Here is a 19,718-nt window from a genome sequence, read left to right on the forward strand (position 1 = left end):
TTTTCAATGGGGTGGGGGTGGGGGGGGCATAACTCAAAATGCGTTAATTTTTTTTTTTTTTTAACTTTTTTAAGCAAAATTTTCCCCGGAACCTCCCTTTCTGGATCCACCACTGTGAACATGCTTATTCTATATCTGGTATGATGAGGTGCAGCAATCTTCAGCGACTGCTAGTTAAAACAAAAAAATATCCATGTGGCGTTAATTCCGGATTTCTCTTATTTTTTTCCAGAATAGTTTAACATTTATCGAGTGATGAGAGTATCCCGTGAGATAGATAGATAGATAGAAAAAATATAAATAAAATGCTATGAATTGAATTGCCTAGGCCGATTTTAGAAATGGACGACAGAAGCTTTCAAAACCCGTTTAAAGATTTAGAGCCAAATGAGAAGGAGAGGGAAAGTATATCAAATGTGCGTGACAACGCTACTTGTCAACTCACAGGCACTGAGTCGTCGCAAACCCACAGGCACCTGAATTTCTGTCAATAAGTCGCTCAATAAAGCCAAATATCGAAAAATCCTACCCCCTCTCTGTGTATTTATATATAGAGGGGGTAGGATTTTTCGATGTTTGGCTTTATTGAGCGACTTATTGACAGAAATGCAGGTGCCTGCGGCAAACCACGAGCTATTGTTTCATTCTGTTTGTGAAATAGAATGAAGCAATAACCCGTGGTTAGCGACGATGACAGGGGCTCATTCTAAGATTTTACACCATTTGTATAAATATAGAATAGATGGTGTTAAATCTTAACCTAAGACCAAAAAAAAAAAAAATTGTGATGAGAGCTAGCCTTTGTCTCTATCTGTTATCAACTTCACCATAAAAAGGTGTATCAGAGACGCATGGCCTAGATCTGTAATGGGTCTTTCGGAGTGACCATTTTTGAGGACGAAGCAAATAATATTGGCATCTTTAGATTATATCTATCCATAACAGGAGCAGAAAACATCCCGATGTTAGCACCTAACATGTGAGGACAGAGCTCTATTAACGCATTCTCCTAACTTTACTAGACATTTAATCTGCCTTTTCATTGAATGTGGAAAACAATAATGAATTGTGGCGTCATATTAAATTCAGCATCGTTGTTGAGCAAATTCACAAACATAGGAGCCAATTGTGTTAATCGAGGAGTGATTATATATATATGATTAAGAAAATAAGACTTGCATGCTTTTATGGATTTTATGTAACATCTCAGAATGACGTAAACTTGGGTACACGAGATTCAATATGGAGAAAAACATGTTCACGTGCTTGTATTCGAATCGACGCCATTTGGACCCAAATTTTCAAGTTCCATAGGTACATGTATGGTTTAATTTTTCTTTAGTTTTCTATAATTTCCTTTTAAAGATATATATACATGTTACCTATAAGGAGAGCTCCACTTTGGGCTGTGAGAGGGCTTCGCCCTCTATAACATTTTGATTAACAACTCCCCCAAGTCTCATACTTGGAGAAAGTGTTGATATTTCTGACAATACTTTGTGTATTTTGGAAATGCTTACCATTTAACCACTGAACATAAGCATTTTGAATATTCATTGGGTGGCCAAATTGTAGAGCACCGGGATTCAGGGGTCTGGGTCCGAATCCTGGTCTGGTCCATTGTATTTCCTCCCAATGATTCGATGAATATTCCAGAATGTGTTTTTGGTGTTTATTGGATTTTCCCCCCTATTATTTATGATACATGTTAAGGTGTTTTTATTTCACAGTTTTTCAGACATCTGATATCACAGCTTTTGACAGTTTATAGTAAATCAACTTGTATAGGACATGACATTTTCATAGGATATTTCGCTTCAAAATAAGATTGAAAGTGAGGTTTCAAAAGGCGACACTTAAACAAACTCTGCCAGATTAGCGAGATATGCTTTTTTTTAATTGCTAAATATGTATTTCTTAATTATCAAGTCATTTCAAAACTTGTTAACTTTGATTCCAAATGACGATAGGAATGAATAAACTTGATTTAACATCAATTAGTCTTTGTCAAACCAAGGAGTAGAAGTTCAATGGCAGAAATAAACAGTGTAACAAACTCTCCGGATCCACATTACAAAATTCGGCAGCAACAGATACTAGCACGGGCATGTATTCGTTATTGATGTAGGAAAATTTCAATGCATGGCTAAATGATAAAATCTCTTCAGGCTTGACATTTTCTGCCAAAGTGATGATGGCTAACTCTGTAACAACTGTGTTGTCCAGTAGAATAAATGTGTGTCTTCTATTAGTTGTGTTTGAAGGAAATAATGAAAATATTCCAGTGTCATATTCTTGGAGAGAAGAATCTAAAACTTTTAATCATGACAATCATATGACCCTGATTTCACACCTCAAATGATGAAAGTTGCAAAGAGAATGGTATTTAATTTGTTGATTGCAATAGCTTTGTGATGTATGCTTTTCTTGTGTTACAGCTTATAGACCCTTATAAAGAGAGGTTTACAAAAAAATATCAGCAACTGCTTGAGGTTGTAAGAAGTGGGGTAGAAGAAGAGGATGATCGAGATTACTCTGTTTACACCGGCTCTGGAGGTAGGTGCAATCATATCCATATCTGTCAGACCCTGCAATTTAACAACACTTGCTACAAACGTTTTTGGTCAAAAATGAAAACTAAATTTATGTTTTATTATATATCTTAAAAATGAAAACAATTTACCTTATGGAATGTATGATTTACATATATATAAATCAAGCTAGTCCAAAACAGTGTGGAAAATTTATAGAGTAATATAGAGAGGGGTAAGAGTTTTCAACTTTTGAACATCATAGGAAATTTACAAGTCTCTTATGTTTTTAGGATCATTTTGTTGTTGTAATTCTTGCAACCAAACTAAGCCAAAAAATATACATTTTTTGTTTGTACCAATTAAGTTTTCCTTTACAAGCTATCCTTTAAATTCTTTCAAATCTAGTTACTTTCATGTTGAAACTTTGATCATACTGATACATGTATATATATTTATACCCCCCGCAACAAGTTGTTGGGGGGGGGGGGGGGGGGGGGGTGTATACTGGAATCGGGTTGTCCGTCTGTCTGTCCGTCCGTCCGTCCGTCTGTAGACGCAATGGTTTCCGGGCTTTAAAGCATTATCCTTTCCACCTACCGTCACCATATCATACATATGGATTACCCATGGGATGAAGATGTTCCCTATCGATTTTGGGGTCAAAAGGTCAAAGGTCAAGCACACTGGACATCAAAGTAGCAATATGGTTTCCGAGCTCTAAAGCGTTATCTTTTCCACCTACAGTCACCATATCATACATATGGACTACCCATGGGATGAAGATGTTCCCTATCGATTTTGGGGTCAAAAGGTCAAAGGTCACACGCACTGGACATCGAAGTAGCAATATGGTTCGGTTTGTCATGCCATTTGTTTTTTACACTCAGAAAAGAGGTAGTTTATACCTATTACCAACACCCTTTGGGAGATTGGGGTAAGCGGGGGTATTCTTAGTGAGCATTGCTCACAGCACCTCTTGTTTAATTATGTTTTAAGATATAAAGAATAAAATATTACATAAAATTATGTACTATGATTTTTATTTTTGTATTATATAGGAATTGCTTTACTTTACTTTCACCTCTACGAGATAAACTCAAACAAGGGAGACGTCTCACTTCTCAACACATCACTGGATTACATCAAGCGACCGTTACATCATCTGAAGGGGAGAAAACTCACATTCCTGTGTGGTGATGGTGGGCCCCTAGCCTTGGCTGCTGTGATCTACTCCCTGCTTGGCAAACCCTCAAAATCACAAAAATATCTTAAAAGGTAACATACATCTAAATGTAGACACAGGACTATATTGTCATTACCGCATATACTCGCCTATAAGTCGGATTTTTTGGAGTTAAATTTTGGTCCAAAACTCTATGTCCGACTTATAGGAGTGTCCTAAGAAGATTAGTATTTTTCTGGACGGCGTAATGTATAGCCTAGTATTTTTTAAACGATAAAAACATGTACGAAATAAACAAAATAGTAACTATTTAATTTGTTGAGAAAAAAAAATGAAATATGGATGTCATATCCCAAAATATTATTGGAACACAGATAAATACATAAGAGTATTGATATGAAATTGATTTGTCGAGAAAAAAATATCAAATATTGGCGCATTTCTCAAAATATTATTTGAAACACAGGTAAAAACATTAGAGCATTGATTTGAAATTATCAACCAATTTTTGAAAAAAGTTAGACCGACTTATAAATGGGTCAATGGCAATTCCCTCCAAAATAATCTAAAAATTATACAACCGACTTTTAGGCGAACCGACTTATGGGCGAGGATATACAGTAGATATTTTTTGCTTGATCCCTTAGATATACGTATTTTTTAGACAGATTGATAAGGGGTGTAATTGTTCAGCCTTAAATTCTTACATTTTTATTTTTAGGCAGTTTTTGGTATTTTCAAGATACATATATGATTTCATTTATGCAAGTCTCGCAAGACATTTTAAGAAAATTTATGGAGAAAAAATATTGTTATGCATCCATAAATATGGAATGATTTGTGAGAAAGATTCCTATTGTCACTACAAAGATACAACACAGGTAGGAATAAATATTTTTATTCAGGAAGTTGCTTTGTGGTTTTGAAGTGATTGATTGATTGATTGATATTTTCCGCCACACTCAACAATTTTTCAGTTATCTGGTGTCGGCCAGTTTTTATTGGTGGAAGAGAGAACCCAGATACAATGCACCTAGGAAGAGACCACCAACCTTCCGAAAGTAAACTGGGAAACTTTCTCACTTACCGGCGCAAGCGGGATTCGAACCCGCGCCGACAGAGGTGAGAGGCCGTGTGATATTAAGTGCGATGCTCTAACCACTCAGCTACGGAGGCCCCAGGTTTTGAAGTGAAAACCCTCAGTATATTTGTACAAATGTCACCAGTCATTATATACATTTCAAATGATGTTTTCCTTCAATATCTTTACCAATTAAAATGATAGCCATTTCCTCATGAATGTGAACAATGTGGGTATGAATCTTGATCAATACTGCACTAAGTATGTGAGAGTATGAACAGCAATGCTTCATGTGCTTCATGAAGTATGCTAGCTTAAAATATCACAGTTCATGCCCTCCAGTATTTTCAAAAATGACATTTATTTCTTTAATGTCATCAGGAGTCATGTTATTAATGATTAACCCCCCCCCCCTACCCACCCCCACCCCCTCTATAGGGGAATAATCCTGTGCACCTGTACATTTACAGTTTTTGGGACTTTTTTGGATATCCCTACAGTTAGTGAATTGATGAACTTATGTCAATGGGATACAGATGAAGTTTAACTTTGGGCTTTCTTGACTTGTTTTGAAGGAGATGCAGACCAAATCATAAAGCGTATCAAAATGCAAGTGTTCCAAAGTTGTGTGGATTCAAGTTGTTTTTTTGCTTTTTTTTTTGCCATTGATACTAAAGTCAGGAGGCAATTTGGTTTCGTCCTGCTTGTCTGTCTGTTTGAAATTTGAAATTATAATTGGATGGTACATGATAGGGCTTTCATATATTACATTGTATTTCATATAATGCAGTTTTTGTGACAAGCCCTTTGTTTGTTTTGTTTCTTTTTTTTTTTCATACTTGGTTGTTTTTTTCCTACCATAACTCTTTTTAAAACAAGGTCAGGAAATCCCTAATTAAAACTAGATCTATAACAAATTTCATGTATTTGACAGTATTCAAGATTTTCTTTGTCCATTCCTGCAACTATTGATTTTTGAGCTTTATATAATTGACAGTTTTTTAAAAAAGAGTTATGGACCTTGAACTTATCAAATAATGCCACAAAGCGGAATGATATCTAGTAATGTACAAATGTCAGGTATACATGATAATTATGATTATATGCTTACATTAGTAATTATGTGCAAACTTGCATTGTAATTGATTATACATGTATGCACATACATATTGATTTAATTTTAGTTATTATGCACACAATCATTAATTCACATCTTTTGATTAGGTTGACTGATCTCAGTGCGGAGGTTTTATCAAACCATCATTTGCCGGATGAACTTTTCAATGGCAGAGTGGGATATCTATATGCCCTCCTGTTTGTGCAAAAGAAACTTGGTGAAGATGCATTTGATAAATCTATTATTGCAAAGGTAAATGAATGCCCTTGCTGAATACTTTTAAAACTAGTACAGTACAGATGCTATTAGATAATGCATGTATGATGATGTGGTGAGTAAAGTTTTAGGGCCCTGTCATATGGTAGGTTCCCTATAGCATTCACTCTGTCTGTCCATCTGCCTATCTATTCATTCATCTGTCCATCAATAAGCAGTTTCTATGGCTCAGGATAACTGAGTTTTTTTGCCCAATGAAAAGATTTGTATACATTTTATTTGGAATACTTGGATTGGTCAGAGAACAATCCATTTTGATTTTCAAAATTGTTGTTGTGGAGTTACAAGACTAAGACTTATTTTAATATTAATTAGATGACTGCACTTTCTATGGCAAATGATATTCAGAAAATATCAAAAGTTGTTATACCAACCAGGCTTATTCAACTACCTGACCAGATACATGTGGTTCAGTGGTAGAACACCTGTCTGACCAGATACACATGGTTCAGTGGTAGAGCCTGTCTGACCAGATACACGTGGTTCAGTGGTAGAGCACCTGTCTGACCAGATACCCATGGTTCAGTGGTAGAGCCTGTCTGACCAGATACACGTGGTTCAGTGATAGAACACCTGTCTGACTAGATACACATGGTTCAGTGGTAAAACACCTGTCTGACCAGATACATATGGTTCAGTGGTAGAGCCTGTCTGACTAGATACACGTGGTTCAGTGGTAGAACACCTGTCTGACTAGATACACGTGGTTCAGTGGTAGAACACCTGTCTGACTAGATACATGTGGTTCAGTGGTAGAACACCTGTCTGACTAGATACATGTGGTTCAGTGGTAGAACACCTGTCTGACTAGATACACGTGGTTCAGTGGTAGAACACCTGTCTGACTAGATACACGTGGTTCAGTGGTAGAACACCTGTCTGACCAGATACACATGGTTCAGTGGTATAACACCTGTCTGACCAGATACACGTGGCTCAGTGATAGAACACCTGTCTGACCAGATACACGTGGTTCAGTAGTAGAACACCTGTCTGACCAGATACACATGGTTCTGTGGTATAACACCTATCTGACCGGATACATGTGGTTCAGTGGTAGAACACCTGTCTGACCAGATACACGTGGTTCAGTGGTATAACACCTGTCTGACCAGATACACAGGGTTCAGTGGTAGAACACCTGTCTGACTAGATACACATGGTTCTGTGGTAGAGCACTTGTCTGACCGGATACACGTGGTTCAGTGGTAGAACACCTGTCTGACCGGATACACATGGTTCAGTGGTAGAACACCTGTCTGACTAGATACATGTGGTTCAGTGGTATAACACCTGTCTGACCGGATACACATGGTTCAGTGGTATAACACCTGTCTGACTAGATACACAGGGTTCAGTGGTATAACACCTGTCTGACCAGATACACGAGGTTCAGTGGTAGAACACCTGTCTGACCGGATACACGTGGTTCAGTGGTATAACACCTGTCTGACTAGATACACAGGGTTCAGTGGTATAACACCTGTCTGACCAGATACACGTGGTTCAGTGGTAGAACACTTGATGGATACATGTACATGTATAATCCATACGGGACTCTTTCTGACTTTGTTAAGTCGATGTTTCAATTCACCTCTTACTGTTAAATTATACATATTTTAAAACTGTATATAGTCACAATTTTCAGTAGCTTGTAGGGTTAAATGTACATACATGTACATTGCAGGTACATGTGACAATGTAAAGCTATCCATAAACTCAAAACTGTGAAAACCATGATCTTTCTTGTTAATTTTTGCTTGAATGAAACTTTTGCTTGCTTACCAGGTATGTTTGTATGTACATTGTATTAGCAGCCAGGTGTACACACAGACTTATTCAGTTATATCTGCAGTAAAAATATAATGAAATATGAAAAATACCAGTAGGATATCAGCTCTTGAGTAACTTTATATTTAAAGTGATACATATATATTTTCAAGAAATAATTTTTCACTAAAGATTGTGAAGACTGTGCTAGAATCTGGACAAGTTTTAGCCAAGCGAGACCGGTGGCAACATCCTCTGATGTACCAGTGGCATGAGAAGTACTACTTCGGGGCAGCTCATGGAATGGCTGGCATCCTGAACATCCTACTACAGGTAAGTTTCACCGGGATAATCTGCACTGTATCTACTTCTGTAGACAGGTTGTTGTCGAAGTTTATCAAATAATTATTTCTTGGTTTTGTTATGAATAATCATACAATCTAGCATTGGTGGGAAATATTTCATTTATATTTGGAAGTTAAGTGGCTAAATCAATTTTGATTCAGAATGTCTTTTGTGATTGCTGTTGTTTCGAATTATTTATTTTCATGGGGTCAGATTTTTATGTTTTAAGAAAAATATGCATGCTCTGTGTGGGGACCTGAATTTGTGGTAATTTTTAAAAAAATATTTCAATTAATCGTGGTGTACGAGTCCCTCGTATTTGAACCTATAGGTATGTCAATACTACAGAATAGGTAAAAAAAAATACCCCCCCCCCTCTCCCCAATCAGATTAGATAGTTTATACATCAACTGTTTATCAAATTAAATAGTTGTTACATCAACTGTTAATCAGAGTAAATAGTTATTGCATCAACTGTTTAACAGATTAAATAGATATTTTATCAGATGTTTATTAAAGGGAAGAGTCATTACATTAATTGTTTATCAGATTAAATAGATATATTTTATCAGATGTTTATTAAAGGGAAGAGTCATTACATTAATTGTTTAATATCAGATTAAGTTGTTATTACATTATTTTTTCAGATGAAATAGTCATTACATTGTTTATCAGATTATATAGTTATTACATTAACTGTTTTTCAGATTAGATAATTATTACATTTAAAAGTGTTGATCAGATTACGGTAGCTCATTACACTAGATTATTATTTATTGGCTCGTTAAAACATCTTTTATGAAGTATGATTTTGCCATCAAAAGAGCGATACAAGCTCTCAATATTTTACATGAATTTTTTGTGATTTTTCTTTGAATTATAAAAAAGGTACTTTGTTTGCAAATAAGATACTCTAGAGTCCAACGTTTGCTGTTATCTAATGTATGATGTGAATAATTATCTAAGAAAGCATGCCTAAACGACTCAGATAGATGTTCGGATTTTTTAAATGAAAATATATTTATGAAAATTGTAAACGTTATTTGCTAATATTTTTTTAAATCTACAGATAACATCTTCGAAAAACATGTCAATTAATAGATATATCAGATAAATTTTAGGTCAAGTGACTTTAGTGATCTTGACCACCGACCTTGAACATACAAACTCATATAATTTTAGAATTGAAATTGATAGAGACATTGGGTCTTCAGAAATGATAAGAAGATGGCAACATCTACAAACTAGTATCAAGGTCAAGTGACTCCAGTGACTTTGACCTCTGACCCTAGATCATAAACTTGGTATTGCTTAAAAACTAGGTCTGTTAAAGAGATGGAATCTTCAGAAATAATAAAAGGATGATGGGATCTACAAATTGGTATCAAGGTCAAGTGACCTTGACCTCTGACCATAAATATAAGTCTGGTATAACTTTAGAACTGGGACTGATATAGACATGGAATCTTCAGAGATGATAAAAGAGTGTAATGACCTACAAATTAGTATCTCCAGTGACCTTGATTATATAAACTGGTATAACTTCTGAACCAGGACTGATAGATACATGGGATCATCAAAATGATAAGAGGATGTTGGAACCTACAAACTAGGGATAATGCCAAGTGATACCAGTTTTACTGAAGGAAAAAAATGGGGAGTTTTTAAAAAATTTCAAAATCAAAGCCTTCATGATTTAGATCTTTTCAATGAAGTTAAAATTGGCATGGATTTTGTCAAGGGAGGAAAATAGTAGTACTCAGATAAAGCCACTTTATACAGCCAGTGCTTCCTTTGGGAGACTTTATAATCGGTAGATTATAATCATATCTTGTTACATTACCTGTTTATCAGATAAAGAAGCCATCTCTGCAAGCTGAGATAGACTCCCTGGTGAAGCCCACTGTAGACTATATGTTGTCCCTTCAGTTTCCTTCTGGAAATTGTCCATCTTCTGTTACCAGCATTGACAAGGACAAGCTAGTTCATTGGTGCCATGGAGCTCCTGGGTGGATCTACATGTTCATTCAGGCATACAAAGTAAGTTATAAATGCATCCAAAAAATTTCGGATACATACTTCGGTAGTATTCAGAGTATCATTAATTTGGCAATCCATCTTTTTCTTTGAACGTTTTCGTGAGATTTACATGTACGTGTTAATAAAAAATGTCAATGTTAATGATATTGAACCTTGACGTCAAACCACCATGATATTTGTAGTCATTGATTGGTTTACATCATATTGGTGTCAAGTACCTGTGGTATTCTCACACGAATTTAAATTAATTGATAACAACAATCTTTAGACTACTGAATATTGGGTAATTTTGATGTGCTGGAAATGTAAAATGACATTTTTCTTAGTTGGTAAGAAAAATTTGCCAAAAATGAAAGAGCCAAAATTTCTATCCCTATAATTGGTACACTTGCTAAATGAGTACAGTATGTGTCAAAAAATGAAATGCTATTGCTCAGATTTCAAACTATGTACTTTTTTTTGGAAAAATCCGCTAATCATTCCTTACTTAAGATTTTTTCGAGAAATCCGAGCCAGGTGACCTATTGCAATTGTTGAATGTCCATCACCGTGCGTTAACAATTTAACATTTTTAACTTCATCTTGATAACTACCATTCCAATTCTTTCCAAATTTGGTAGGACTCCTCGACCCCTATGGCATTGGGAAAGGGGCAAAAATTGACGAATTTTTAAAAAATGTCTTCTGTACAACTGCAAATCTGTAAGAAAAACTAAATGTATAGTGATCGATGTACAGCAGGAAGGTTGCTAACAAAATGTAAACTTCTCAATTCCTGGGGTAGAGGTTTTAGTTCCAGGGTGGGGCCTAAAATATTATAGTGATTATTGTTTTTATCATTTTAAAAACAAAATTAAGTTTGCTGATACAGTATAAAACTGAATGCATATTTAGGAAAAGTAGAAAAGGATATACCAAAATTGCAAAATTTGCAACTTCAGGGTTCTGACTCTAGGACAGGTCCAAATTAGTCATTTTGTGTTTATATTCCATACATGCATATACAGTATATGCCAAGTATTTCATCAGTATAGGCACTTTGGGGGCATTTAAGTTTTAAGATCACATCTTGTTTTATATTCAGAAAGGGAAGTTTAGCTCTTTGGACTAGTGATACTTTTAATGATACTCAGGTGACATATAAGACCTATGGGCCTCTTATTTCATACTGCAAGTTATTTTGTAAAACAGTTCCCTAATTCTGAACTTCAGTGTATTAGTTAAGCAAAATGAAATAATCATTGGTATATGTACATATAACTATATTAGTTTATGGTTTTCTTCATTAGTTTTTCTGTAAAATGGTTTTCTAATCATGAGCCTCTATGTATACGAAAACCATTGCATAAGAAGGAATTCATTATAAGAAGGAATTCATTATAAGTAGGGATTCATTGCAACACATAATTCTTCCTAGAAATATTCTGACAGTAAATACCTGGACGCTGCGAAACGTTGTGCCAATGTCATCTGGTCACGGGGCATTTTAAAGAAAGGTTATGGACTCTGTCACGGGACTGCAGGAAATGGTTACAGCTTTTTAGCGATGTATAACCTGACAGGAGAAAAGCTTTACCTACACAGAGCTATAAAGGTATCACGTCAGGGCCTCATGGCCCTCTGAAGGGGACTTGGCATAAATTGGTTTCATTTAATCTTAACTTGATATTGCACCAAAACAGCGAGTTTGTATTTTACATATGTACATGTTGATGATGCAATTGTCTCTAGAGACACTTCCTACAAACTAAATTTTCCTCCTCTTTTTGAAGAGTTCCAAATTTTACAGTTTTTGACAATATTCAGGCATGTTTTAAAGTTTCCTTACTGTAGACTATTTATTGATACTTATTTACCAACATATGCACCTAGAGCAATTTTTTGATCGATATTTGAAAAAAGTTCAAGCAATATTACATAGTTTCTGAATACGGGAAAGCTCTGAAAACAAATATCTAGTAAACACTAATAATGTTTCATACCGATTGTTAAGCCGTTCTTGGCACACTGATTTTGACTGCGGATAACTCTGTTTAGCTGATCAGGATATGGGGCTCACGGCGGGTGTGACCGGTCAACAGGGGATGCTTACTCCTCCTAGGCACCTGATCCCACCTCTGGTGTGTCCAGGGGTCTGTGTTTGCCCAACTATCTATTTTGTATTGCTTGTAGGAGTTATGAGATTGATCACTGTTCGTTATCTTCACCCTGCATCTACTTCACTTAATTCAGTTTGTAAAGTTGCTAGTTTTACATGCTTTGCATGTTTATTCACATTCTGCACAGAAAGAAGTTCAATGTGTTTGTAACAAATATCTTTAAAAAATCGGCTGCTCAGCAAGAACCATTCAATAGAAAATGCTAAATTGATACGCAGGCATCATCAGATTTATTCATCCCATTATGGGATCAGGACTGCAACAGGGGTGTAAAGTTTTGCACACGAATATACATGTATTGGAATTCATTTTCTTCAACATGTTTCTCTCAAGAGACACAAAAGTACACTTTTTCAGATTGAAATTTAAACACCCTCTTGTAGTTTAGATTCAAATTTATTCTCACCATGAACCCCGATTCAGGACAGGTTTGCAGAAAGGGTTTTACTAAGTCATTTCTAGAAAAATTCTGTAAAAATCATCTCAAAATCTACATAAGGGTATGGAATGTCAAATTGATGTCCAAGAATAAAGAGTAGATTGAGGTTCTTAGTGTAGGCATAGTGGGGTAATATCTACATGTGGGATATATAATGTATTAGTGGGGTAATATCTAGATGTAGGATATATAATGTTTTAGTGGGGTAATATCTACATGTAGGATATATAATGTTTTAGTGGGGTAATATCTAGATGTGGGATATATAATGTATAAGTGGGGTAATATCTAGATGTAGGATATATAATGTATTAGTGGGGTAATATCTATGTGTAGGATATATAATGTTTTAGTGGGGTAATATCTACATGTGGGATATATAATGTATTAGTGGGGTAATATCTAGATGTGGGATATATAATGTATTAGTGGGGTAATATCTATGTGTAGGATATATAATGTATTAGTGGGGTAATATCTATGTGTAGGATATATAATGTTTTAGTGGGGTAATATCTACATGTGGGATATATAATGTTTTAGTGGGGTAATATCTACATGTAGGATATATAATGTTTTAGTGGGGTAATATCTACATGTGGGATATATAATGTTTTAGTGGGGTAATATCTAGATGTGGGATATATAATGTTTTAGTGGGGTAATATCTAGATGTAGGATATATAATGTTTTAGTGGGGTAATATCTACGTGTAGGATATATAATGTTTTAGTGGGGTAATATCTACATGTGGGATATATAATGTTTTAGTGGGGTAATATCTACGTGTAGGATATATAATGTTTTAGTGGGGTAATATCTACATGTGGGATATATAATGTTTTAGTGGGGTAATATCTAGATGTGGGATATATAATGTATTAGTGGGGTAATATCTACATGTGGGATATATAATGTATTAGTGGGGTAATATCTACGTGTAGGATATATAATGTTTTAGTGGGGTAATATCTAGATGTAGGATATATAATGTATTAGTGGGGTAATATCTAGATGTGGGATATATAATGTTTTAGTGGGGTAATATCTAGATGTAGGATATATAATGTATTAGTGGGGTAATATCTAGATGTGGGATATATAATGTTTTAGTGGGGTAATATCTAGATGTAGGATATATAATGTTTTAGTGGGGTAATATCTACGAGTAGGATATGTAATGTTTTAGTGGGGTAATATCTATGTGTAGAATATATAATGTTTTAGTGGGATAATATCTACATGTGGGATATATAATGTTTTAGTGGGATAATATCTAAATGTGGGATATATAATGTTTTAGTGGGGTAATATCTACATGTGGGATATATAATGTATTAGTGGGGTAATATCTATGTGTAGGATATATAATGTTTTAGTGGGGTAATATCTAGATGTAGGATATATAATGTATTAGTGGGGTAATATCTAGATGTGGGATATATAATGTTTTAGTGGGGTAATATCTAGATGTGGGATATATAATGTATTAGTGGGGTAATATCTAGATGTGGGATATATAATGTATTAATGGGGTAATATCTACATGTGGGATATATAATGTATTAGTGGGGTAATATCTGCATGTGGGATATATAATGTATTAGTGGGGTAATATCTATGTGTAGGATATATAATGTTTTAGTGGGGTAATATCTATGTGTAGGATATATAATGTTTTAGTGGGGTAATATCTAGATGTAGGATATATAATGTATTAGTGGGGTAATATCTAGATGTGGGATATATAATGTTTTAGTGGGGTAATATCTAGATGTGGGATATATAATGTTTTAGTGGGGTAATATCTAGATGTGGGATATATAATGTATTAGTGGGGTAATATCTAGATGTGGGATATATAATGTATTAATGGGGTAATATCTACATGTGGGATATATAATGTATTAGTGGGGTAATATCTAGATGTGGGATATATAATGTTTTAGTGGGGTAATATCTATGTGTAGAATATATAATGTATTAGTGGGGAAATATCTATGTGTAGGATATATAATGTTTTAGTGGGGTAATATCTATGTGTAGAATATATAATGTATTAGTGGGGTAATATCTATGTGTAGAATATATAATGTATTAGTGGGGTAATATCTATGTGTAGAATATATAATGTTTTAGTGGGGTAATATCTACATGTGGGATATATAATGTTTTAGTGGGGTAATATCTAGATGTGGGATATATAATGTTTTAGTGGGGTAATATCTATGTGTAGAATATATAATGTATTAGTGGGGTGATATCTATGTGTAGAATATATAATGTATTAGTGGGGTAATATCTACATGTGGTATATATAATGTTTTAGTGGGGTAATATCTAGATGTGGGATATATAATGTTTTAGTGGTGTGATATCTATGTGTAGGATATATAATGTTTTAGTGGGGTAATATCTACATGTGGGATATATAATGTTTTAGTGGGATAATATCTAAATGTAGGATATATAATGTTTTAGTGGGGTAATATCTATGTGTGGGATATATAATGTATTAGTGGGGTAATATCTACATGTGGGATATATAATGTTTTAGTGGGGTAATATCTAGATGTGGGATATATAATGTTTTAGTGGGGTAATATCTACATGTGGGATATATAATGTATTAGTGGGGTAATATCTATGTGTGGGATATATAATGTATAAGTGGGGTAATATCTACATGTGGGATATATAATGTTTTAGTGGGGTAATATCTACATGTAGGATATATAATGTTTTAGTGGGGTAATATCTACGTGTAGGATATATAATGTTTTAGTGGGGTAATATCTAGATGTGGGATATATAATGTTTTAGTGGGGTAATATCTACATGTAGGATATATAATGTTTTAGTGGGGTAATATCTACATGTGGGATATAATGTTTTTACATGGGGGGCTGTAACTAAACAAGTGAGCAATATGGCCCAAAGGCCTCTTGTTAAACATTTGTGTTGTATTTATCATTATTATTTTATTCATTTATAAAGCGTAAAAATTACATATAGTTTCTATGCGCTGTACAATATTTGTACTAATAATCAATGACAATATACCAATAAAAGACCTGCAAAAGCTATAAAGTAAATGATAAAACAATACAAAATATTTGCATGTTGATACAAGGGCATATCTTGAGGGGAGCGTGGGGTGGGGGTCCAGGCCACCCTAATTTTGAGTAGAGAAAATGAAACTGAATGAGCAAAATTTTGATGCAGTAAAACACCATTATAGGGAAGTGCTAAGGATGAACAATTTGACATGTTATAAACATGATTTGTTACATGTACATTTGTATATGTAATAAGTTTATGATATGTTTTAAAACTACAGAGAATGAAAATCGCTTTCTTATAAGCATGAATTCATTAAGAGTATGTCTGCTATAACCGGGTTTTACTGTAATATTGAGCTTTAATGGATTTGCCTCCTGGACCCCCTACCATGCATCAAGGACTTCAACTGAGCTCAATGTACAGTACATGTTACAGAATTGGTCATTCTTCCACCTAAGTTAATCCCATTAATGATATAACTTAAGGATCTCTGGGGGGGGGGGGGGGGGGGGGGGGGGGAGGGAACCCAGACAATGACTGTTGTATTTTTTTAAAATTGTGCTCTGGAAATGCTTGTTTAGAAATGGATAGAAGTCCTACAACTAATGTGAAAATTGGCTTGAAATATATTTTAAATGATACAACAAGCTTTAGAGAGAGAAAGGGGGGGGGGGGTCCTCTCTTTGAGAGTTTCAAGGGCAGTCATCAAACACATAATTATACCTGTTGGATCCCCCCCCCCCTTCTCCGTCTTAAAAGTTTTTTGGATCTGCCTATACAGTAACAAAATAAAAAAGATAAAGAAAAGTATCCACTCCTTCTGGCTCTGAAAATGAGTGATAATGTATTACATGTATTTCACATTTCAGTTTGCAGAATGGTGTTGTGATTATGGGAAACATGACTGCAGATTTCCGGATACTCCCTATTCTCTCTTTGAAGGTGAGTGGATAGGTTTTGCAAGTATCTATTCTGAAGACATAATTTATTGCCTGCTTCTCATGTCAGGACCACAGCTGTCAATCATCTGTAGACATAATTTATTGCCTGCTTCTCATGTCAGGACCACAGCTTTCAATCATCTGTTTAGTTCTTCTGGTCCACTCTTCCAGATAATTGAAATTATGATATTCTCTTAGATATATTCAGTTCTCATAAACAGCAGATAAATTCTCTAACATGATTTCAATAAAGAATGCCAAGTTGTAAATTGTGATTCTGAAATTGAGAGTTGATTAATGAAAACTTGCTTTGTGTTTGACACTCAACTAGGATCCCATAGATGATGAGTGATTAAGAATTTTAAGGACCGTATTTGATATTTTCAAAATTACAGAATGACACAGCTAATACTTGTCATACACACATGCATGCACATGCACACACACAATGTAAACAAAGACAGCTTGCTTTTGAAAATCTATTTTTGATATACATTATGTACAGTAATATTTTTTTTAATAAAATGACAAAAAATCAAAACAAAAACAAATGATACATGTAATGTATGTTTATTAAGGACTTTGTTAAAGTTTGCATGTAAAATGTGCTTGTCTTAATTAATTTTATGGTATAATTTATCTCCATATTTGTACATGTTCAAATATTGCATGGGGAATGCTTCAACAACAAAAAAAAATAAATAAATAAATAACGAGGGAAAAAAAACCCAATTAGTAATACAAATTGATGACTTTTATCCCTAGGATCTGTAGACCCAAAATTGATTGATCATTTACACAAAGCCACAAACCACAATGGTTATGTTTTGAATTCATGCAAATTTAATTCAGGTCCACATTTCTTAAGGGTAGGAATTCTGAAGATGAATTTCTGAATTTGGGAATAGGTGTTCCAAACACAAACTAACGTTTCAGCATTGAATTTCAATGTTCTCATTAGCCAACTGGTATTGAACTTTCTACACTAATGTTTTGTTGCATCAGTTGTCAAGACTGTCATAAAAATGTTGCATCTGGTCTTTTCTAGGTATGGCTGGGACTGTTTATTTCATGAGTGACATTTTGAATCCAGAAAATGCAGGCTTCCCAGCTTTTGAAATCACATGACTTTATCTGCAAATAGAAATACTAGAGAAATTCTGCATTTGTCTTTGCGCACAGCATCGGGAAAGGGTAGTGGTGTGTGCATTCTTGTTAGTGTTCATTGTGTTATTAAATTGTGAAGACATTTTGTGAATTTTTTTTATAAGTCATCTGATTCACTCATTATGCCCCCCTTCAAAGAAGAGGGGCATATTGGTTTGCACCTGTCAGTCGGTCGGTCGGTCGGTTGGTCGGTCGGTTGGTCGGTAGACCACATGTTGTCCGCTCAATATCTTGAGAATCATTCACTTGATGATAATGACATTTCATATGTGGGTTGGTGATGAGTAGAAGAGGACCCCTATAGTTTTTCAGGTCAAAAGGTCAAGGGTCAATCTACTCTGGACATAGGAATATAATGTCTGCTCAATATCTTGAGAACCCTTTGCTTGAAAGACATCAAACTTGGCACACTGGTACATCTTAAGGAGTAGATGACTCCTATTGATTTTGAGATCATATGGTCAAGGGTCAAACTGGGCATAGGAATATATTGACCATTCAATGTCTAGAAAATCCTTTGCTTGACAGACATTAAACTTGGTACATCAGTACATCTTCAGAAGAAGATGACCCCTATTAATTTTGAGGTCACATGGTCAAAGGTCAAGGGTCAAACTGGACATAGGAATATACTGTCCGTTCAATATCTTGGTGTACTAGTGGTAGTGGTAGACATGTAATACATGGATACTGCAAATGCCAAAGGGGCTGGATATGTGTCTAGTACAGGGGGAGTCGAAGACTCTGCTTCTGACGCTGGCTAACCTACTTGTAGGTGAAAGGAAAGCCGAGTGCGTCAGTCTTTCTTGCCAGTACAAAGCCTCTACCAGTCCAAGACTTTTACAGTGCCTCCAAGCGGCAGCACACGGTAAACTAGGGTCTAGCATCCTAGGCTAAACTGTAAAGGATCTCGGAGTAGCAAGGACCCTAGAGGTGCAGTGTGTAGGCCCACCGGCGTGTGGATATGCCCTAGCACTCACCAACCTTGCCCCAGCTATAGGCAAAATAGCCCCACTGCCTTGTGGGTGGCTTGGGAAAGTCAAAGGCTATGGAAGTAAATCCAGACAGAAAATCCGGGTAGATAGAGCTCGAAAGTAGTGGGAACTGCAATCGTCAACGGGAAGGACAACCCTGAAAGAAAACCCGGCCCAACAGTGAGGAGGTTTGGTGGGGTGTTAACTGCTCCACCCTGTAAAAAAGTTCTTGTTACAGGAACTGAAAACCAGAACCAAACTCAACATCAGGGGTCTGGTATCAGCCTTATGTGCCACCGGGCACGAAGAGGATAGGTAGTAGGTCAATATCTTGAGAACCATTTGCTTGACAGACATCAAACTTGGTACACTGGTACGTCTTCAAGAGAAGATGACCCCTATTGATTTTGAGGTCACATGGTCAAGGGTCAAACTGGAGATAGGAATATAATATCAGCTCAATATCTTGAGAACCCTTTGCTTGACAGACATCAAACTTAGTACACTGGTATATGTTCAGGAGAAAATGACTCCTATTGATTTTGAGGTCACATGGTCAAAGGTCAAGGGTCAAACTAGACTTGGGAATATACTGTCTGCTCAGTATCTTGAGAACCCTTTTCTTGACA

The 19,718-nt window shown here is 35.4% G+C and overlaps 1 protein-coding gene across 1 annotated transcript; it reads left to right on the forward strand.

The window, feature by feature from the left end:
• On the forward strand, positions 1-18,198 carry LOC130050975 (glutathione S-transferase LANCL1-like). The gene is made up of 9 exons (XM_056152025.1): positions 1-416; positions 2,439-2,556; positions 3,593-3,809; positions 6,023-6,167; positions 8,154-8,294; positions 10,161-10,346; positions 11,764-11,940; positions 16,877-16,949; positions 17,997-18,198. The coding sequence occupies exons 1-9, from the start codon at positions 342-344 to the stop codon at positions 18,074-18,076; spliced, it is 1,212 nt and encodes a 403-aa protein (XP_056008000.1). The 5' UTR covers positions 1-341; the 3' UTR covers positions 18,077-18,198.
• The last annotated feature ends 1,520 nt before the right edge of the window (positions 18,199-19,718 follow it).

This window comes from Ostrea edulis, chromosome 10 (genome assembly GCF_947568905.1).
Source record: "Ostrea edulis chromosome 10, xbOstEdul1.1, whole genome shotgun sequence".
Lineage (NCBI taxonomy): Eukaryota > Metazoa > Mollusca > Bivalvia > Ostreida > Ostreidae > Ostrea > Ostrea edulis.